The sequence below is a fragment of the Arachis ipaensis genome, chromosome B08, assembly GCF_000816755.2.
Source record: "Arachis ipaensis cultivar K30076 chromosome B08, Araip1.1, whole genome shotgun sequence".
NCBI lineage: Eukaryota > Viridiplantae > Streptophyta > Magnoliopsida > Fabales > Fabaceae > Arachis > Arachis ipaensis.
The window spans coordinates 94,012,227-94,035,781 of record NC_029792.2 but is presented as its reverse complement, the minus strand read 5'-3'; the positions used below and the strand labels follow the sequence as shown (position 1 = coordinate 94,035,781).

General features: G+C 36.2%; 1 protein-coding gene across 1 annotated transcript in view; it reads right to left on the bottom strand.

Moving 5' to 3' along the window:
- Positions 1 to 21,004, bottom strand: part of LOC107612656 (DExH-box ATP-dependent RNA helicase DExH7, chloroplastic) — a gene marked incomplete at its 5' end in the record, with an annotated part of 31,310 nt that extends 10,306 nt beyond the window's left edge. The window contains 21 exon segments of the mRNA XM_021109568.1: positions 57 to 197; positions 2,526 to 2,630; positions 3,202 to 3,354; positions 3,466 to 3,567; positions 3,649 to 3,804; positions 4,088 to 4,268; positions 4,381 to 4,463; positions 5,185 to 5,250; positions 5,493 to 5,550; positions 6,080 to 6,180; positions 8,549 to 8,635; positions 8,780 to 8,902; positions 15,306 to 15,385; positions 16,838 to 17,035; positions 17,175 to 17,286; positions 17,827 to 18,045; positions 18,916 to 19,316; positions 19,401 to 19,551; positions 20,106 to 20,168; positions 20,261 to 20,475; positions 20,632 to 21,004. Of these exon segments, the coding sequence (XP_020965227.1) occupies positions 57 to 197; positions 2,526 to 2,630; positions 3,202 to 3,354; positions 3,466 to 3,567; positions 3,649 to 3,804; positions 4,088 to 4,268; positions 4,381 to 4,463; positions 5,185 to 5,250; positions 5,493 to 5,550; positions 6,080 to 6,180; positions 8,549 to 8,635; positions 8,780 to 8,902; positions 15,306 to 15,385; positions 16,838 to 17,035; positions 17,175 to 17,286; positions 17,827 to 18,045; positions 18,916 to 19,316; positions 19,401 to 19,551; positions 20,106 to 20,168; positions 20,261 to 20,475; positions 20,632 to 21,004 (3,168 nt within the window).

Here is a 23,555-nt window from a genome sequence, read left to right as displayed (position 1 = left end):
ATTGGAAATACAAAACATAGTGCTAAGGTACCCTTTTGAGTATTTTCAATACATACCTGATAAGGACGCATGAGTCTTTCAAACCTGTGACGAGTGTACAAGCAAAAGCAAGTTCCAGGTTTTACACGTCCAGCTCTGCCCCGGCGCTGCCTTGCATTTGCTTGAGATATCCAATCTTCAACCATGCTAGACAATTTCTATAACAACCACAAAACAATAATAACTGGTTATATTATCCTGTACAAAGCATATATGTGTTTTATGAGTGTTGAGCTTACAAGTTTTAAGGAAGGAAGGAGGAAGAAACATAAAAGGAACTAACGATGCATTGATCTAATATGATGTTGTGAAGTATAAGACAAAGCACTAATTAAAATTTAAGTGGCATAACTAGACTTCAAAAGCTAAACTAGGAGGTCAGGGCTACCAAACCCTTAGAAAAGATGGTCATATCCAAGATTGTCAAGGTCAAGAACCTACTTAGGCAAAAACATTTATACAAATACATACATGACACATGAACATAGACTAGTCAATCTCGCCAGTCTAACTAGGCCAGATGCCTATCCTGGCCGACATACTCAGCGAAAGTTCTCTGGAGGTCGAATTTCGACGCGATTTTTTGCAAGCACATTTAGAAAAACGAGACATTTTCATTCACCAAATTTAGTAATTTTACACCAAGTAGATTTTTTTGGTATTTTTCCCACCCAAAAAGCCATACCATCAAAAAAATGGAAAAGGAGGCACAAAGGTCATTTTGGCCACCAATTATTTTGTGCATCCTTTAAATAATATTCTTAAGGTTCCCCTCAAAATTTCAGGCAAAATGCATGAGCCAAATATAGGCATAGTGGCACAAAGAAAAAAGTTAATCACAATCAACATATTATACTTAAATTAAAAATGCATATAAATCACAACTCAACAAAAATAATACCCAGCAAAATGATGCCTAATCAAAAGTCAATTGAGACCCAAAACAAAAAAGAACCAACAAAAAATGAAATAATAAATGTCAACAGGGGAAAAAAAGGTGCCTCTTGTATGTGCCAAAAACCAAGAAGCCCTGCATAGCCAAAACACAAATGATGTCCTGAAATGTATTTCCACCAACCCAGTACCCACATTGTGCCATCCCACATGTAATCGTTTGTCAGACAACATTCAAAACAACAATAACAGCATAACTAGAAACCATCTCATTCGCACCATGCCACTTCATCATTGTCATTGTCAATTTATCATAAAGAAATAGAGATCCTTGATGAGGAAGAAGAATGGAGCACTAGGAGATCAAGGGCTGGTGCAGAGGTCCAGCAACAGACATTGGAGAAGGCGGCTGGGATGAGCAGAGACAGAGAGGGGGCAGGAAGTTCGATCTGAATAGAGAGCCTACTAGGTTTTTATCGAGTGGGATGAGCAGGTGGTGGACTGGATCAACTCGAATGCTCCAAAATACTGGACGAGCCAACTCGCCCAAAGCATATGATCCGACTGACTGAGTTATGCTCTTAATCAGCACCCATTCAGTCTCACAAGTCTGATTTTCAAAGCAAGATCGAGCAAAAGATGACCTACAGGAACGTATCCTCATATGATCATACATGTTTGCACGCCATCTTGAAGACCATTCCCAAATCCTGAACCAATGTGAGACATCTTGATACACTACCCTGAAGTCCAAGAATGAACATCTGAAGCCTGAAGTTTGCAAAATAGACATGTCCAGGTGACCCAACTAACAAATACAGAACAGAAAAGGCTCTGACACCTGATTAGAATTGATGGCATTTCCGAATCTACCATGAAACTAGGCTCCAAATCCAAATTAAACGAGAAAATAAAATCATTAAATATACAGAAAAATTCAACCTAGTCCTAAGCACTTCATGATGATTATCTAAGATTAGAATAATAAGATACCTTCGTATATTCTAACATTCTCAATCAACCAATCTAAAGCTTTCTAAGTTCCAAGCTTATTACCAACAAATCCACTACAACAGGAAAATATGACTCCATATAACATGGTTGCCAGGGGACTCGATGCAAGAGATATTGCAATGAAAGGATAATTGAGCAAGACGAGGATAGAACGATCATCTTACATGACCAAGGAACAAAAACATATCTCAAGTTGCTTATCATAAGAAGTTTCCTTGTTAGCGATAATGAACAGCAAACAATCTGGGAAACCTTGAACAAAATGGAACTTAGCATTATCAACATGGGCTAGCTGCATCCCCTTAAGCAGATGTTACTGAGGAGGGTGACTGATGGGTAATTGATTGAGAGGACTAGGTAAATTGATCCATTTCAGTCCATGTACTGCAACAAGTATGAAACCCTATATTGTTGAACTACATACCCTTATTGAAACTTGACAGATTCAGTACCACAATTTGCAGCTTCACATATGAGGTGAAAAATCAATAAATTTAACAACTTTGATGGCAATGTTTGACATTTCATAATAATAAATTAATTAATTTCACATTGAGAAAGATGAAAAGATGACATACCTTCTGTGGGTTATATCGGTTTTCCTTATGCTTTCCACAGTCAATTACATATATCACGTCATCTATTGTTATGCTGGTCTCTGCTATATTTGTGGCTATAACAACCTAGCAGTAGGAAAATTCAAAATATTTTATCTATAATAGATATCACTAGTGCTGCACAATGTTATTCAGTTACAAAATAATATAAATAGTGGGTTTTCTCAATAAAAGTCCTCTCTTTTAATCTGAAGTCTATACTTTTATCAGAAAAGGCAAAAGAATGTAGTTAAATATAAAGCTTTAGATGTTTCTTAACCTAATAGCTTAATCTTTAAACATGATGGCTTATTGCATGGTGCCGAAGCTCCTATAACTAAATGGTTTGTAGTTTGAATCTTCCTGCCCCTCATTCTTCAAAATAAAGGTTAAATTTCACACAAGCTTAGGCAAGCTGGAGTCTGCAGGAGTGTGTTAAACAGTAATCATGCTTTCATCTTACATAGATGTTTGTAAACCTTTACAAGCTGGGATCCTAATGGTAAACAAGATGCACTCAGGCCGAAGCACAAGGGAGAAAACCAAGTGCCACATTTTCTGTTAGGAAAGGGTAATACTAAAAAGAAGCAACGGTTTAGAATTAGATTAGTGATTTCTAAGTTGATTTTAAGAATAAAATCTTAAGGGCCATCCTCACCTTACGTGTATTTCCTGGAGGGCGCAAAAACACCCGTTTCTGCTCAGTTGATGCAACCGAAGAATGCAACGGAATAACCCATTCAGAAGAGGGTCGACCAAAGCGGTAAGAGGCAACCAACTTATCATGTAAAAGGTTTATTTCAGAGACTCCCTGACATGTCAAATTATAGCAAGAAGTAAATAAATAAATAACGACTCATACCAACAAAAATTCAGGTAAACGGTTTAGTTAGTAGCTCAGAGAATACCAAATTAAGCTTACCGGTAGGAATACAAGGATGGCACCCTCATTGCAATTTTCATCAATGAAACATATTAGATCTTCTAGAAGATCGTAATCAATGACATCTTCATTCAATCTTTTCTGAACAAAACAGAATTTTGGATGGTCAAATTATAGCCACAACCTAAGGTTGTATACACACTCATCTTAAACAGGACTTACTAGATTTTGTTTAGCTTGTTCACTGTATGACTGATAATAACTTGGAACAAAATATGGATTAGTGTTCTCTTCGGAAAGCAGAGATTCATCACCCCACCCCGATAACATTAGATTCTTCTTCCCCTTGCTATTTGTCACAAGACCTTTCTGCAACTTCTAAATTGAAAATTGAAACAATTCATTAACTAAGACATTAATCAGTAAAAAATAAAAAAATAAAACCTAACTCACTTCAATGAATTAAAAATCATGATTCAATTTTTTCTCCAAAAATACCGGTAGTCTTGCAAAATGGTTTCAGACCTTCACAGCATTTTCTAAGTTACATAAATACACAAAACTGAGAAGGTATGGTTTACATGTCATAAAACGGATAATTAAACTTCAGTTCAACAAAACTAATAAAGGGTCAAAACATTATCTAGAGCCTGCAGAATACCTGCTCCTTGCGAAATGTTGATGTTAAAGAAACTGGAGAATCCGAAGGAAGTCGATAATCGATCTGATCATATATATCCTCAAGAAAATATGTTGTCACTGGATGAGTTCTTCCTTCTGCAGTAACTACAGGACAATGTCCAAAGTATTTTGAGAATAAACTTGAATCAACAGTAGCAGACCTGATTATCATAATTGAATACAAGACACAAAGGAATTTCTTAATATTACATAATGGAATTCAATAAAAACAAGTGTAATATACCAATTGTAGGGACAGGATTTACGACATACATTAGAATGACTTTGAGTTTTGTTGATCTTTCAGTGGACTGCTTCTCAATTAGATTCTTCAAAACAATTAGGAGAAAATCACCCTGTAAAAGTTGGAAAGATATATGAGATTGACATAGCTTTAAAGAAAAGGAGCAGCTAGAATTCCTATGTAATATTGCAGAAACAGAGGATCAGGTGTCCTCCTTGTTAGAATTGAGATTAGACCTAGCCCTCACTCAACCCCACAAGCAATTCTAAGGAAGAGGATTGTGCAAGTTATTATAAATAATTAGGTCATATGCCCGTGGGACTTGGCACATCCAACTCTTGCCCAAGAATGAACATCTAGAATCAAGTTAGCAGGACTATATATCTACAGAAGGCACAGTGCTATACATAGGATAGACTCTAATGCCTAATAAGAACGAGATTAGGCGTGCATCTAATTCAATCCAAAAAATCTAACACAAAACTTTAAGTACATCAATATGTATATTCTGTCCACATTATTAGTTTTGTTTAACCCAACACTACGATAAAAATTAACTTTAATCTGTAGATATAATCATGTGAAACTCCTTATTATATTCACAAAATACTTTTTCCTCCAGTATCTAAATTGTTTTGATCTAACACTTTCAGAATTAAAACAAGCAATAAAACAACAAAGATACCTACTTTGTTAATGGCATCATCTATATCTTACAAACTTACATACTTTCAACATGGCATTCATAGATATCTTACAAAAACCTACAAAGATCCAATCAGCCAAGGCATAAAAAATGATAACTGCAAACCATTTCAATTGATTAAACTGACCAATAGAGACCTCTCGTGAACTTCATCAACTATGATATGAGTGATGCCAGTCAAACTTTGGTCTCCCTGAAATTCGAAAACATCAAAGAATAGCTTAAAATTCAATAAAAATGAAATTATAGTTGAATAACTATTAAAATACAAAACAATTTCTTTAAAGACTGCAAGGATACTCTTAATAGAGACCGGAGTTCCGAAAACAAAACAACAAAAGCTTTGAATTTGCACTGGTCCTCATTAAAATGCTTGCATACAATAGAATACAAGCTGAATACAGGCTGCCCATACTATATAACAGCATAACATACCATCAATTTTCTGAGAAGGATGCCTGTTGTACAGAACAGAAGCCTAGTTCTCTCATTCCTATCATGACAAAAGTAATTTACACTCTGTAAATGCAATTACCCAGAAAGCAAAGAATAAGCACATACGGGAAAGATAAAGTTAGTGCAATATTTCATTTCCCTTTTAGAATACTTTTGTACATCCATCCAAGGTACTCCATACTAACACATATTTCAAATCTAAGATTTTTTTTTTCTTTTCTTTTTTTTTTTGGATAAAACATATTTTCTACTGAGAACATTGTTGGCTTTTATGTCAAATCTTTTTCTACCCCCTAACAAATTTCTTCTTCTTTCTACACAAGAAGATGGAAGGATAAGAGATCATCCTCCTATTTTCTTCTATTAATAGCAAAAACTGATAAACCATGGTTTAAAGTCCGAATCTGAATAAAGTAAATAAAAGAAAGGAAGCAATTCAGTATCACAAGAGTAAGAATAGACAACAAAACCAGAAATTCATCGTCTATGGGAGTTGGATTGATGAGCCCAATTTTAATACAATAATAAGCATTTAGCAAGAATATGTTGAATAGACAAATGAGCACCTGGCACTGTCGAGTCGAACTTGATAACCAACCAAGGAACCCTCTGAGCCTGGTGAAGGTTCACACCGCTCATCGGCTACCCTTTCGGCTACTGAAATTGCCTGAAACACGATGAGAAAAACATAAGCCAAAAGTAATAAGTGGAAAACGTCGCTTTAAATTTATCCAAACAAAAGTGGTAGCAAAAGCATAAAATTATAATGAAAGCAAGGAAAGTTTTGGCAGATTAAGTCTAACATCTGTTAGAAAAGTTAGACACTAGTGAGCCGAGTGAGACTATAACATAGGCAGGAAACCAACATTTGCTGTTAAGTATCTTGTTTTTTTTTTTTAAATTAAATAAAAAATCCAATAAGAGCGGAACCTATATTATAGATTATTCACACTATGACTGAGTCTGAGTGTGCTATGAGAACACATGCTGATGCTGATGGAACATAACTAAGCATATAGATTAGTTAATGTCTTTAGCATGGGAATGTGTTACTGATGCTGCCATGTTATTATTATGGCACCATGGCACAATAAAATGAAGTCTTGGGAATAACCAAGTATTAAATGTGATATTGAAAGTTGCTTGTATTTATTTCCACATATGTTGTTTCACTTCCAGTTTTCTTGTATCCTCCAACAAATTTAATTTGGAATTAGAGTGGTACCATCCATGATAACTTTTATGTCAATTATTCCACTGCAGTGTTTCCTATATTTTGGATCCCATCAATTTCACCTCCTCTGTCTCCACTAATCCCTCCTCCCTGCTCTATTCACCAAATGCAGACCTATTCTAAATGTAGTACAGTCAAAGCCCCGGTTACACCCTACATTAATACTCACATACACCACTCCCTCAACCCCCCCACTCCAACCACCACCAACGCACACTGACCTGTTCCCATGAAAGGATAGTACTTGCAGTCTGCACTCCTGAGGAACAAAACCTGGTCCTAGTTGCACTACCAAGCTCAACCCATGGAGAGAAGAATAATATAAGAAATAGGATAAGAAGATCTCTATACAAGAGCCAAAAAAAAAAAGTAATCTATAAAGCATTACTTTCCAATCTATAAACATGTCAGATAAGGAAAGCCTTCTCTATAAAGATTATGAGCTTACACCAATAAATGCTAGATATCTAGTCCTATCACATAAAACTTGCTTATCATAAATTTTGTCATAGAAGGTGCATGGATTATGCTCCAGCCAAATACTCCAAATAGTGGTATATACTGCACGGTGCCACAATGATTTATTTGCCACTTTCCTACTCTCAAAACAAACAAATCAAGCCAAGAGAAACTGATCTAAGGTTGCAAGACGCACCCCAACACTCATCAAAGATACCAAACAAATTGTTCCACAAAAACACTAACAAGGGGCAACGCAAAAACAGAAGTGAATTTGAGTCTGAATTTTCCTCACACATAACACACACATCAAGCGAGATAGCCTATTGTGACCTTCGAACCTGCAACATGTCATTGATGTTAACTCTGTTTAGAGGATGCTTTGGACTTCCAAATAGGTTTTGTCAAAAATGAAAGAGGCTGTATTCGAGGATGAGTTAGAAATTACAAAATGATTTACAACTAAAACTTCCAAAGGAATCAAGAGACCATAACCTTTTGTCAGGGTTAGAAGAAAAAAGTTGGTGATTGATGTCTATTGAGGTAATATAGACGACATAGTTCGATATTTTGGGATCCTGGCAGCGTAAAGGGAGGCCACAAGTCATGAAGGATGGTATCGCTCTGATACGATGTTGAGGTTGTGGGTTTTAGATATGGAAGAAGGACAAAGAACACCAGACACTATGAACAATTTGAAAACCTGATATAGTTGTATACTTGTATTATTGTGTTACATGAGGAGCACCAACACCTATTTATAATAATAGGAAATCCCTAATCCTATCAAATAAGCAAATAATCAGAGAATAATGATATATACCGAAACTAATCCTAAGAGATATTATTTGATATGTTAAGATATGACGTAGATATTACAAAATATTCTCTATTTTTTAACAATTTCCTTGGACAGTAGCTCACTCTAAGTGGTACACCAGTTCTGAAAAAGGTGATAGTGATTTAGCCACCAAGACTACGGTTTTAGATGATTGCCAAAATCCAAGCCCCATTCCTTCTTTGGACAACAATACACCTCTTAATTCACCAAGTTATAATAAATCATATATGAAATTATCACATCTAATCTAGATGATTTCAAATTGCTTCATTTAATTTTAAGATAATGTATCAGGTCTACATTCTGCAACTACACAGTCCATCGATTTTGGAAAAATGCAGCATTCCATATCAAACAGCCTAGCCTTAACATGTTACAAGAAAACTGTTACTAAGTAGACATCTCGATCATAGTGAAAGTAGGATAGATAAGACTGCCAATCCAACAATCGAAGAATGTAGTAGATAATATATTGGGGAAATAAGCTGATTTTGTACCCACCGCTATTCTCCTTGGTTGTGTGCATATAATATTACAATGTCCACCATGTCCTGACTCGATCATGTCGTCCAATAAAAATTGTGGAACCTACATTAAATGCTAATCAGAGAAGAACTATAGACAAATCCATTCACAAAGTCTATAAAAAAGAAGTGTGTCGACGACTGAAAACACAAACATTAGTCAATACAACAGGTAAAAACTCATCAGCAGCTGTAGCTAAACAATCACCTGAGTTGTCTTTCCAGAGCCTGTTTCTCCACAAACAACAAGAACATCATTTTTGTTCAACAGTTTCAATATATCAGCTTTTATTGCAGCAATAGGAAGTGTAGCTCGCATTTTCAACATATCCTGCAGCTCAAAATAGTTGCCAATGTCAATACCTAAGATATCTTTTGCAATTGAACTGAAATTTTGGAAATTTTCAACCTCAAGGAATGCCATTGACCATGATATATGTGAAATATTCACAAAAAATCTTTAAGAGACAGAGAATGATATCTAATAAACTGCATCAATTTATGTCATTTTAAGGATGATTTTGTTACTATAATTTTTGAGACCCTATCTTGTTAGGAATTTATCTTACTCAAGGGATTTTATTGCTCCTTATTTGTCTATAATTTTATTGCATCCTTGTTTATCTTACTCAAGGAAGTTATTTATTTCCTTATTTATCAAGGAATTTTGAGATTAAAAGTCAAGAGTTAATAAACATATAAAATTCAGGTCAATTGACTAGCCATTATTCTAATATCATTTCTCTTATCCTGTTAATAATAATTTTTAATAACACTAGCTAAATACCAACAGAAACTGAATTCAAAAAGGGATCATTTCAGCCTTCTCTTGGATAAACCCTTTTGTAGATCCTGGTGTTTCGATTCCAGGCATGGGATCTGTTGACTAAATCAAATCAAAATCAGATTCCTAATTCCTTTTATGAATCTTATGTAAATAGAATTAATTATAAATCTTTTCCTTTTTGGGTTTAGCTTAATTTTAGGGATTTTATGATTAGAAATATTTCCTTTATTTTAGGCTAGTATTTTTTTCTTCTTTCCTATTTTCTAGTTATTTCTATTTCTGTAATTCCTCTATAAAGAGGCTGATTCCCTGTACATTTTATAATACAATACATTCAAACACTTCAATTTGGTATCAGAGCAGGATCTCTGCACTGTGCCTCTGATTTATAGCTATGGCTGACAGTTCCTCAGTCATTAATCCTGAACAGAAGGAGAACACCACTCCTACTCCATCAGATTTAAAATCTGAGCAACGGATACTAGTTAGTGGTGACTCCCATTCAGTTCAGATCACCACATTTCGACTCAATGGGTCAAACTACCTTAGGTGGTCTCAATCAGTTCAGATGTATATCCGTGGAAGAGGGAAGATTGGATATCTCACCGGTGAGCGAAGCCAGCCTAACATCACTGACTCACAATATCATGTGTGGGATACCGAAAATTCCATGGTGATGACATGGCTGGTGAACTCAATGGATGAGGATATCAGCAGTAACTACATGTACTATACCACAGCCAAAGAATTGTGGGATAGTGTCAAGGAGATGTACTCTGATCTTGGGAATAAATCCCAGATTTATGAACTTACTCTAAAAGCTAGAGAAATTCAACAAGGGGATGACAATGTCACCAAATATTTCCACACATTGAAGCGGGTGTGGCAGGATCTTGACCACTTTAATAACTACAAGTGGAATTCAGCCGCTGATGCCAAACACCACCAACAAACAGTGGAAGAAGGGAGGATATTCCAGTTTCTTGCAGGCCTTAACGTGGAGCTAGATGAAGTTCGTGGCAGAATTATTGGAAGAGCAATCCTACCCTCAATTGGAGAAGTATTTGCTGAAGTTAGAAGAGAAGAAACTCGTAGAGCTGTGATGATGGGAAAAGGCAAGACTGAACAGACTTTGGAGTCTAATGCACTCTTAGTGGCACCTGCTACACTTAAAAGTTCATCAAATCAGAAGCACCCCTCCAATCTTTGGTGTGACCACTGCAATAAACCTCGTCACACCCGAGAAACCTGCTGGAAGATTCATGGAAAACCAGCACACCTTAAAGGCAGCAAACCTGGTCTCAAAATACGCTCTACCCCAACTGCTCATGAGGCTGAAAAATCATCATTGAGTAAGGAACAGGTTGAGCAGCTCATAAGGCTGTTAAATTCCAGTTCTGTGTCTAGTACTCCTAGTGGTTCTTTGGCTCAAACAGGTAATTTTAGTATTCCTATGTCCCTTAACTGCACCTCAAACTTGAATGCACCATGGATTGTCGATTCAGGTACATCTGACCATATGACCAGTCTCTCTCCTTTATTTAAAACTTATTCTCCTTGCTTTGAAAATGAAAAAATTAGAGTTGCTGATGGTAGTTTTTCATCTATTGCTGGAAAAGGTACAATTAAACTGTCCAAAAACATTGACCTAAGAAATGTCCTACATGTACCAAAGCTTTCTTGTAATCTTCTCTCTATTTGTAAAATCTGCAAGGATTCCAATTGTGCTGTGACATTCTTTGACACTCATGGTATTTTTCAGGACTGGACTTCGGGGAAGATGATTGGCAGTGCTAAGATGATGGATGGGCTTTATCACTTTGAGGATATTTCGGAGGATAAAATAGCTCAAAGATTTAGTGGTATAAGTTCTATGCCTATAAAGGACCAAATAATTCTCTGGCACAATAGACTAGGACACCCTAGTTTTCCATATCTCAAACACTTGTTTCCAAGTTTGTTTAAAAATATTGATTCTTCCTTACTTAAATGTGAAAGTTGTATCCGTTCAAAGAGTCATAGAGTTCCTTATTACTCTCAACCTTATCATGCATCTAAACCTTTCCACTTGATTCATAGTGATGTATGGGGTCCATCGAAAATAACAACTCAATTTGGAAAAAAATGGTTTGTAACTTTTATTGATGACCACACACGACTATGTTGGATCTATCTCATGCATGAAAAATCTGAGGTTTCTAAAATTTTTCAGTATTTTTCAACAATGGTAGAAACACAATTTGACACAAAAATTTCAATATTAAGAAGTGATAATGGCACTGAATACTTTAATAAAAATCTTGGTGAATTTCTTCAAAAGAAAGGTATTCAACATCAATCTACATGCCCCAATACACCCCAACAAAATGGCATTGCTGAAAGGAAGAATAAACACCTTTTTGAAGTAGCACGTGCCATTATGTTTGAGGGTAATGTTCCAAAGTATTTATGGGGAGATGCTGTTCTAACAGCAGCCTATCTCATAAATCGAATGCCCACACGTGTGTTAAATTACTGCACACCGTTGGATACTTTCAAAAAGAATTTTCCAGCATGTAGATTGCATTCTGACTTACCTTTAAAAGTATTTGGTTGCACTGTATTTTTACATACACCTTCATATCGAAGTAAACTTGATCCAAGGGCAGAAAAATGCATTTTTATTGGCTATTTCCCAAGTCAAAAGGGTTATAAATGTTTCAATCCACACACCAAGAAATTTCATGTAAGTATGGATGTTACTTTTTTGGAACATGAAACCTTTTTTCAAAAAAAATTCTCTTCAAGGGGAGAGTCTAAGGGAAGAAAATTTTTTGCATGAACCTTTACCTACTCCTATCTTACATATTGAGGATACAACTTTCACTAATCAAGTAAATTCTGAAACAATTGCAAAACAAGATGTGAAAACCAATTCTGAAATTGTGCCAGAATTAGTTGGAATCCAAACAGAAAAAGAAATACCACAAGAAAAGGAGCTTCGGTGTTATGTTCGGAAATATCCCAAGAAGATTAGAGACCAGCCCATCATCTCTGTACCAACCCAATCTGAAAACCCGGAAGACGGCTCAACTGTAGTACTTCAGGAACTTCCAGGTAAATCTGAAATTGTCACTTCTAATAATAATTTGCCAATAACCCTTAGGAAAGAAACCAGAACCTGCACCAAAAAGGTACTTAAAACCAGCACCAACCATCCTATTTCCAATTATGTCTCTTACCAAAATCTCTCTCAAAAACATCGAGCTTTTACTTCTAAAATTACAAATCTGTTTGAGCCTAGGAACATAGAGGAAGCACTAGATGATCCCAACTGGAAATTAGCAGTGATGGAAGAGTGGCATGCACTCAAGAAAAATGAAACTTGGGAGATTGTAGATCTGCCACAGAATACAAAATTGGTTGGCTGCAGGTGGGTTTTTACCATCAAATGCAATGCTGATGGAAGCATAGAGAGGTATAAGGCTAGGTTAGTAGCTAGGGGATATACACAAACCTATGGAGTAGACTATCGAGAGACTTTTGCTCCAGTTGCCAAACTCAGTTCTCAGCTAGGTATAATTCTCTTATCTCTTGCTGCGAATTACAATTGGCCTTTACACCAATTGGATATAAAGAATGCTTTCCTGAATGGGGAACTAGAGGAAGAGGTGTTCATGAAACTTCCACCTGGATTTGAAGCTGAACTAGGGAGGAATAAAGTGTGCAAACTAAAGAAATCTCTCTATGGATTGAAACAATCCCCAAGAGCTTGGTTTGAACGACTTGGAATGGTGGTGAAGGGACTTGGTTATACTCAAAGCCAAGCTGACCATACACTTTTCTATAAGCATTCAGCAGCTAATAAAACTGCCATCTTAATTGTATATGTGGATGACATTATTCTGACAGGTGATGACTTTTTGGAGCTAAAAGACTTGAAGGAGAAGCTTGCCAAAGCATTTGAAATCAAAGAACTTGGCTCATTAAAATACTTCCTTGGAATTGAATTTGCAAGGTCTAAGGAAGGCATTTTTATGAACCAACGAAAGTACATCCTAGATCTTTTAAAAGAGACGGGATTACTTGGTTGTAAAGCTGCTGAAACACCTATAGAGCCTTAAAATTGAAGCCAGCTGAACCAGAAAATGTAATGGACAAAGGGAGATATCAGCGGTTGGTAGGGAGGCTAATCTATTTATCCCATACACGTCCGGATATAGCCTTTGCTGTGAGCATGGTAAGCCAGTTTATGCATTCACCTGGTCAAGAACACATGGATGCTGTCTTTAGAATCCTAAGGTACTTGAAAGGGTCGCCTGGGAAAGGGTTACTCTATAAAAAGCATGGACATCTTCAAGTAGAAGCTTATACAGATGCAGATTGGGCTGGGAATGTCATGGATAGAAGGTCAACATCTGGGTATTGTACTTTTGTTGGCGGAAACCTGGTTAGTTGGAGGAGTAAAAAACAGAGTGTTGTGGCACGAAGTAGTGCAGAAGCTGAGTTTAGAGCAGTGGCTCATGGAATATGTGAAGCAATATGGGTAGAGAAAATCCTACGAGAACTAAAAGTTTCCATTTCTCCACCAATGCGGTTGTATTGTGACAACAAATCTGCAATTTCCATTTCTCATAATCCAGTGTTGCATGATAGAACTAAACATGTTGAAGTTGACAAGCATTTTATCAGGGAAAAGATTGAGAGAGGACAGATTTGCATCTCATATATTCCAACCACGGAACAATTAGCAGATATTCTAACTAAAGGATTACCCAAGAAGACTTTTGATAGCATAATAAGCAAGCTGTCAATGAATGATATCTTCAAGCCAGCTTGAGGGGGAGTGTTGACTAAATCAAATCAAAATCAGATTCCTAATTCCTTTTATGAATCTTATGTAAATAGAATTAATTATAAATCTTTTCCTTTTTGGGTTTAGCTTAATTTTAGGAATTTTATGATTAGAAATATTTCCTTTATTTTAGGCTAGTATTTTTTTCTTCTTTCCTATTTTCTAGTTATTTCTATTTCTGTAATTCCTCTATAAAGAGGCTGATTCCCTGTACATTTTATAATACAATACATTCAAACACTTCAATTGGATCATATGACCAATAGTGCTGAAAATTTTCCTAATTCCACCAAATAGTCTGGAAATTTCAAAATTCTGGAAACCTTTTACCTATCACACTAGTAATATTTCTTTATCTTTAACTAGCGTCTGTATTTCATATGATTGCACTATTAAGTTTAATGCTTAGTTAGTTACTTAAGCTGAATTCTCACTGGTTGTCTTGTACAATATCAACCCTCAGGGAAGATGATCACAAATAGCCCTAAGGTGGGACATTCTTTTCCACTCCATTTTTCAGTGTCTCCATGTTTTTTCTTGCCTTTGGTTTCTTGTAATTCTACTGGTATTGATTTCCATAATGTGGCAACAACATCTTGGATATCTAAGCTCAAATAGCTGAAGAAAAACTAGTTTGCTTGGTAATTAAGAGTCCCAATCTCTTTGTTCAATTTGATTACAGTTCTTGAAAACTTGAGGGGGGAAGTAAAATTCTTCCTTTTCCAACCCATGAATCAAATTCAATACAGTACAATCTTATAGCTGTGTAATTAACCAAAAGCCTGGGTAACAGTAACACAAGAATCACTTCTCTAGTAGATCCATCCAAGCTAAAATATATGGGATACATCTCATTTTATTTCTCAGTCATTTTAAAAGATAAACCCAAGCAACATAAATCATGTTGAATTGTGAGATAGTATGATCTTATGATTAATCTTGCTAAACTTGCACTACATGTCCGTTGTCTTACATTCAATGAATTGACATTCCAAATCGCAAACTATTTGCAGCCGGAAAACTCATTGGATAGGAATAGTTGACAATTTATGAATAATAGCAGCTAATATACTATATATAAAGTACTTACAAATTATAAAAACTTAGACAAACCTGGTATCTACGTGTTTTCATTTTATTAATTTGAACCTGTCTCAAATAATTACTCTCATTTTCCTTGCTATATGTATCTCCTGCACAAGAAAATTTTATATTCATAAACAATAATAAAAATAACAACAGTAACAAAGAGTCAAAAAAGACAGATAAATGCATTTTTTTACCCATCAATCAAACATATATCCAGTAACCCTTGAATTTTACCAGAAGACCAATTTATTTGTTATATGTTCACTCAAATATTAATCAAAATCAGGTGCTGATGAATTGAATTTTGTGAATGCCCTTCATTTCCCACTTGAGTGGGGTCGGTTAAAATGCATCAAATTACACCATCATGTCATACCATAAACCATTTATCTAGACAATAATGTGAATATATGAATTCCTCTTGATGGTTTCGTCTATAGTTTAACATTTCTTCCTATGCATTCGTTTATAATCCTATCGTATCTAATTTATCCACTCATCCAAAGCAGCTTCCTAACATTTTATTTATTGAGCTTACTCTCTAGTTGAGTTTTCTAAGCCAACACCAAGTCCCATACAACGCTGCAAGTCTTGCAGTTATCTAGTACTCTTTTTGTTATGCTTGACGCTTGAGTGTGACACTTTTATAATACATAACACTTCAAGCACAGGGCTTATTTCATGCACTCAAATTCAATCCTATATTTTACATCTCCAGGTATTTCCTTGTTGTTTTGTATGATGAACCCCAATATATTTAATACTACGTAACCTGAGGTATATTGAAGAGGAACCAAAGAAACAGGGACTCAGCTTTAATAATGTTGCATATCTACCTGATCAAATATTCCCCTGGTTGCCATAATCGTTTGTTAATTTGGGATTATATATTTGGGAATAGATGATTTGGACCTGAGAAGGAGAAGGCACTTATTCATAGCTTGCTGCTATTTTACTCGAGCAAAAGAACATTGCGAAAATAGCATCTGTTTCCTTCCTTCTGTTAATGGCAGCTGGAATATACCAACTTGGGTTTTGCATACATATTGGTGTAGTAGATGTGTAGAGAAGAAGACACATAATTTGGACATTAATATTACATAAGGCTCAGGATCTCCATCAAAGCACTAGTACCTATTTTATTTTAATCCAATTTAAGCTTTTGTCTTACCTTTTGTTCTTGCAAATGGCTCAGGATTGTATGATTGGACTTTTCTCAAGACCTTTCTTTCAAGTTATTCGATTGTTGATTTATTTTTTAACCCCAAAAAAAAATAAAAATAAAAACAAACTCTGAATTGGCTAACAAGGTTAGCTGTCAATATTTCTTCGAGAAGAGCGATAAGCAGGTACGAATTACCAGATAAAGGAATTAAGGACAAAAGGCAGCCATAAAAATCTATGCAGCCAGATATCTTACAGTTTTATACTTCTAAGAAACACAGTTTCAAGCTGAGGTCAGGCTTATTCATGAAAAACCATTCAAAAGGGAAATGAATGAATAAATGAATGAATTCAATAACTAAAATAAATTAAATAAGAATGGATGAACCTACTCTGAGTAGGTGGCTGATGACTGGCAATTGCCGAAGTTTTATTTTCACCGAGTCTATCCAAATTATCTGTTTGTTGAGACTTATGATCTGCAACTTCAACAGATGGAATTGCACCAGAACCATCACCATTTAATAATGAATCCACAAAACTAGTTCTATGATCTTCCTCACTGTCTTCTAGCTTGGCAAATGATTCTCCTGTAAGTTTTGAAAACAGATATCATCTTATGAAAAAAGAGAAGTGCACATACATTATGGTTAAAGAATTTAAACCAAACACAATGGTGAAATCAAAGTTTCAACGTAATAAAATTTAAACATAAGAAAGAAACACAACCTTCCATCCACTTCATAACAAGCGAACCATAAGGCTCTGTAATTGGGAGATGAACTGGGACGTCAGGAAACATTTGTAACAAAGCATAAGCTGCCACCTTATTCTGTGCATCCTGCAATCAGTAAAACTGCAAAGTTGTATGGACCAGAGAATTTGTTCTCATATCATCTATAACAATTGACAAGACTAGCATGTAAAGGAAATCTAGTTGTGTATCCAGTGCACTCTGTAGCCTCTCCTCTATGTGGATAAGCAGTTGTCTTGCTTGCATTTGGCCTAATTGGTAAGGTTCCTTCTTGCATATGTTGCTGAGACGTTGGGGTCTATTTGGCCAGGTTGGCTGAGTTTGCCATTGTTTCGCTGTGTTTAATTGGATCAAGCTGAAATCTAAATGGGTTCAGCTCAAGGGTGGGTTAGAATATATGATCAAATATAGTCATGTAGATTGACTAGTGATTAGACTAAAAGTTAGTTATTCTTAGGGTGTATCTTAGCTTCAAAATAACTCCTAATGATCCCTTGAAACTTCATCAATTGGTTGCAATCAAGCTATGAGCAATAAATGAAGAGTGCAACTTTTATAAAAAATAAACTAGTAAATGAAGAGTGCAGGCCATGCACAAATTTCTGTCAACAATTAAGAACGACTCACCTCTGCAGATTCAAAGATTTCATTCTGATCTGGAAGCTGAAGTGTGACCAGTCCCCCAGCTTTTCGGTTCTTGCCCCTCCCACTAGCTTTACGCAATACAGTCACAGTGTAGGCAAAATTTTTTCCCCTGCCAAGAATTTTATTGAACTTTGGAGCTTCCCAGCCTGATTTCTGACATAGTTGATGAAGAACTGCCTTTGGGATCTTTTTAGGATCCCCCTATTATTATTTAAATTAAAACATCAGAGATAAATACCATCAGACTATAGCAAGAGATATAACAAAAATGCACAAACACACTGCTTTCTACTTGATGCTCAGGAAGAAACGATAGAAAAAATTATTAAATTCCTTTTTAAATAAAAGAAGACATAAGAAATGCACTAACAGGAAGAGGGAAAAGAATAACATAAAGGTGGACTAGAAATCCTCCTAAACATAGGAACAAAACAAAAAGAAACCAACAAATACATAACGGGTCAGTTTAGATTAACTTTGGAAAAGAGTACTTCTTTTGTTTATCTTTTTAAAAAAATCTTTTTTTAACAGACAAAAATTATTTTACATTTGGATAGACTTAAAGAGTTTTCAAGTATTAAAAACGTCTTTTGCTTCTGCTTTCTTTAAAAGCAAGGTATTGTTAGCTTTTAGAAAAAGCAAATAATTTGCTTTTTTTAATAAAAGTGCTTTTTTTTTTTTAAAGACATATTCCAAATAGGTTTTAAATTGAATAAAAGTACTTTATTTTTAAAAACGGGTACTTTTTTCACTCAAAAAGCCAATCCAAACTAGCACAACATCTGTTAGTTGAACCCATTACAAAGGCCATGTTCTTCCAACCAAACAAAAATAAAAAACATACTCTTATCCCAAAAGCCATAAGTCCGTAGTATGAGTCAATTTCATTCAAATATAGCATGCAGTATATTCATAATATCCATGAATGCATCCACCAACCAAAACAATTACCGTTCCTTCGAACTCTAATGTAGCAGAAATATATTGAGAATAACAGGAAGGCAGTCAAGACACATAAAGTAAAATTAAAATCAATCATCGTGATCCATTATAAATAGCCTACAAACTTACCTTCTTCCAGATGCCATCTAAATTTTCTAAATTCTTGCTTTCCAAAAGTCTTTTAAATTTTTCTTCTTTCTGCAGTCTCAAAACATCAGGAGGTAATATTTCATTAGATGATACATCCTCGGAGAAGAAACCACCAAGTTCCACCTCTTCTGCCTCTCCTTCAACAGAATTTTCTTCAATGTGTACAACCAGTGAGGAAGACTTATCAATATTTTCCTCCATGCTACGATGCCCTACATCACTTCCATCAATTACAGCTCCACCAGAGGGCAAATTAGTTTCTGAATAACCTGCTGTGTCACCTGTGTTGGGCTCATGGCCAGACAGGCCAGATGAAGCTCTCTCATAGTTAGAACTGATTTGTTGCTCATACTGTAAGGCCAAATCATCATCCGATAATCCTGCTCAGTATAACATATCATCAAATGCGACAAAAAAAAGGAGGTCAAAAAAACATAGAAATAAAAAAAGAAATTCAAATTAACCTAGAGCAGACAACTCTTGCTTCAGTTTCCGGATCACATTGCCTGCCTGCTCCTGACGTTTTTTGTCCTTGTTCTCCTTGGCATCTGTAGCTTCTAACCTTGCAGCAAGATACTCCTTGGAAATAACATCATATGGCCTAGGTTCGCAGGACTATTAAGATAGAAACAAATGATAAACTCATCAGAGATTAACAAGCAATGTTGCATTCTCCCAGAACATTAATAGAGACCAAGCAGAACAAAGACATTAAATTTTCTAACAAACAGCCTGTTCAACCGGATAATGCAGACACAGACCTGTTTTAGTATATAGAATTACTGACCTGATCAAACAAACTACCAAGAAAATGCACTATTTAAGCAAACAACTTCAGCAGTCAGGCCACTCAAACCAGGAACTTGCATCAGTTAACTACCATTAACAAATGTTACCACATTTTACTAGTGCTTACTGCAAAATTTATTAATAAATGTTTGAAAAAATGAAAACAATTACAAAGACAACTGATATGACTGATCAGAATTCTTTTAAAAAGAAATGAAACTTATAATCTAAACATGCCAAACCCAACAACAAAGAGGAAGACAGAAAGAAAATGAGTACCTCAAACAAAAAGGAAGCATGAAGGGTTAAACCTACTTAAAACCCAACCATAACAATGTAAAAAGGTGGTCAATGTAATTTAAGCTTGAAAATATAAGTACCTCCTTTTTGGCACTGCCACTACCCCCATAACAAATGTCATCTTCCCAAGTCTTAGATTCATCCTGAATATATCACGAAATCAAATCGATAACTTTTACAGAGACAATAATATACAGCAGTTTTATTCTTCATACAAATGATTGTCAATCATTACCTTTTCCTCTTCCTCTTCCTGTTGCTCAACATATTTCTTTATCCAATCTGCTTGAGATGCTTGTACAGAATCTAAACTACCATCATTCCAATGTCTCTCTATTAAAACAGAAAATTCCGGCGCCTGTTCCTCCTCAGTCGTATCAGATGCATTTTCCGCAGGAGCCGAACCATCCCGTGGATTAAATATAACTCCAACCGATCCCCCTAACAAGACTCAAAACAAAATTACAAAACGGGAGCTAAAATATCAATGTCTTAATATAAAATTATATCAGCAAAATTTATACAATTACTCCAATCAGTAACTCAATACACAATACGAACTAAAGTCGACAAGTTAATTGAATAACAAACATTACAAACTTTTACCTTGAGTGGAATGAGTGGAAGTTCCAGTAGAAAATTTGAGTGGAAGTTCGTTGCCGGGCAAATTCAAGCATAACCAATCAAGAGCTGATTCAAAAGTAGCAGCTTCCTTGAGAGCGGAGAGAGCAAGCTCAACGTGGCGATTAGTGAAACCTTCGCAAGAGAGCTTCTCATAAAGAGATTTAAGCTTCTTGGCCTTCTGAGCCCTCGTTAGGGATGACGTGGCATCGTCAACGGCGGGGGGAGGCGGTGGAGCAGACGCAGGTGCCGAATTGAGAAGGAGGCGGCGGAGGCGGCTCTCGTTATCGGCCGAAATCTGCAACCTCGGAGCAGAGGAAGCCGAAGCGTGGGGCTTATTCTGCTTCTGATTCTGATTCTGATTCTTCTTACTCTTTTTTGGCGGCATATTTCTATTTTGCTAATTAAGCTTTCCCTTTGCCTCGCTCTTTTCTCTTTGTTCCGATCATGATACGCAGTAACCAGCAGACCAGACCAATGAAGCTTAATAAAAGAGATTGAAAATTCACAAAAAATGATATTCTATAACTTGAATAATTTTTTATTTGAGCTTTCTTGTTATTTGCATAGTTACTTATTTACTGTTGTCACCAGCTTCCACATTCAAATACTCGAAATGTGTCATCTTTTACAATGTCTAACACAAAAATACAAGGAGGACCATAAAAAATTGTTCTTTTCTAATACCTCTACTTACTATTTGTAGGTTGGTGTTACATGTTCTTATTGTAAATCTATTTTTAATTTTTATACACCAAGCCCAATTATAATTTTTAGATGATCATCTTCATTGTTAAGTTATTTTTGCCACAAATTATTTTTTATATTAAGGTGGAAATGATATTTTTCATGATCATAGATTATAAGAATGTTAATCTTAAATATGATACTTGTTCCGAGGGTTACCTGAAACTGGAGGTCGATCTCGAACGAGATCTTCCGTACTGGTCGGAGATGTCGTGTCCGGCTGGCCGGTGGCAGTCGGAGCTGTTGTGTCTAACTTGCTGGACTTGCTGCACTGCTAATCCTTCCTCACCAGAGGGTGGAGGGTACCTGCAAGAGACTCCGATGCTTAAGTTAGCACGGGTATTAAGCAGGTTTTATGTAGAATCAGAGTATGAGTTATACCTGGGTGCTCCAGTGTATTTATAGTAGTTGTAGAGTGACCTTTCTAGATAAGATAAGTTAGTTATCTTATCTTATCTTTATCTTTGAGTTGAAGTCAGCTTATCTTCAAGGGAACCGCCCTTATCTCTATAGGTTTGGACGGCCTTTGGATTTGGGTCGTGTTCCTCTACTTGGGTCCTTTATGGGCTTTCCTGTCGATTTGGCCGAGTTCTTTAAGAAGAAGTCGGTCCACTTGACCTGAAGAGGTCGGTCGCTTTGTCGTCAATCATCCCAGGTCAGATGTCTCGACCCAGGGTATGAACAGTGCCCCTGCTTGAGCTCGGTCTTCTTTGTCGAGGTCGAGTCCTTGACTTCGGTCCTTCTTGTAGCGAAGCCGAACTCAAGCATTTTGTCGACTCCTTTTTGTAGCAGCTTTTGCATGTAGAACGTTTTTTCCTAAAAGTGCGCGCTTTTATATCAGCGCTTTTTTTTTGGGAACGCAAGCGGTTTTAATATCCGCATTTAATTGGCATTTATTTGCTTTCTTGGCTTTTATTTTGAATTTCTTGATCAAAAACGGTTTCTCTTCTTCGCTTCTTCTTTGTAACTTCTCCCTTTACTTTCTCACTTTCAACTTTTTTCTTTGATTTTTCTGAAGCCTCCGCCTGTAGCTTTCGCGTTTCAGCCCAGCGACGTTGCTTTGTGACTTTGCTTTTTCGTGGGGGAAGGGGTGATTCTGGATTTTGCCTTCCACTTTTCTGCTTTTCTTTGCAGCTTTCTCTCATTTTCCCAAGTTTGGTTCTTCTTTCTTTCTCCCTCTACGCCATTTTTGTGTCTGTTTTGAGAAAGTTTTTATCTTAGTTGGGAAAAGTTTAGATCTTTCTACTTTTTGCTGTGCCTGATCACTGTGTGCCTCGTAATTTCTTCGTCTTTTGCATGGTCTTTTTCGCTTTTCCTGTTGCTTGATACCTTTAGGGCCTTTGCATGTTGTGAAATGCTTTTGATCTTGAAGCTTTGGAATAATAATTTTGTTTGACTCTGAAAAAAGATTGCATCTTTGATGAATTTTGCCTGGTATGTTTGCTGTTGTTTCTTGCTGATAGACTGTAGGAAGATGACTTTCTGTTTTGTTTGTGTTTTGTCTTTCTCCTATGAAAAATGCTTGCTGTTTGAGATCTTCTATTCTTGTTTGCGAGATGCCGGGACGTAAGTAGATTTTCCTTGATACCTTGCTTTGTTACTGCCTCCAAAGGATGCCCCAAGGCTTTGGTTTGAGTCTTGGGGTTTTCCTTTCCTGTTTGTTCGTCTGTCGAGTTATTTTGCCCCTCATCCGAGATGTTTTGTTAGTAACCCACTCTTCTTTTCTTATTGTAGGATTTAGTTGGCCTCATGTCTTCTCGCAGTAACGTTGTAGAGATGTCTTCCCAGGTTCCCGAGGGCATGGCCGATTGGGTGGACTCGATGGTTCTTATGTGTGTCTTTTTGGTTGATTCCGAGTTTTGCGCGCAGCTTAGGCAGTTTCATAGGGTCTGTAGTAATCCTGGTGATGAGAAGAATTATGAACTTGTCCCTCCCTCTTCTGAGGAGAGAGTTTGCTTTTCTACTCGGGTTGTTGATGATCGCCCTTTCTTTTATGTTTATGATTTTTTCTTCAGTCAGCTGGGTATCACCCTTCCTTTTACTCAATTTGAAACCGACCTGTTATGGTCCTGTAATGTTGCTCCCTCTCAACTTCACCCCAATTCCTGGGGTTTCATAAAAATTTTCCAATTGTTGTGCAATGGTTTTGGTATTCCTGCTTC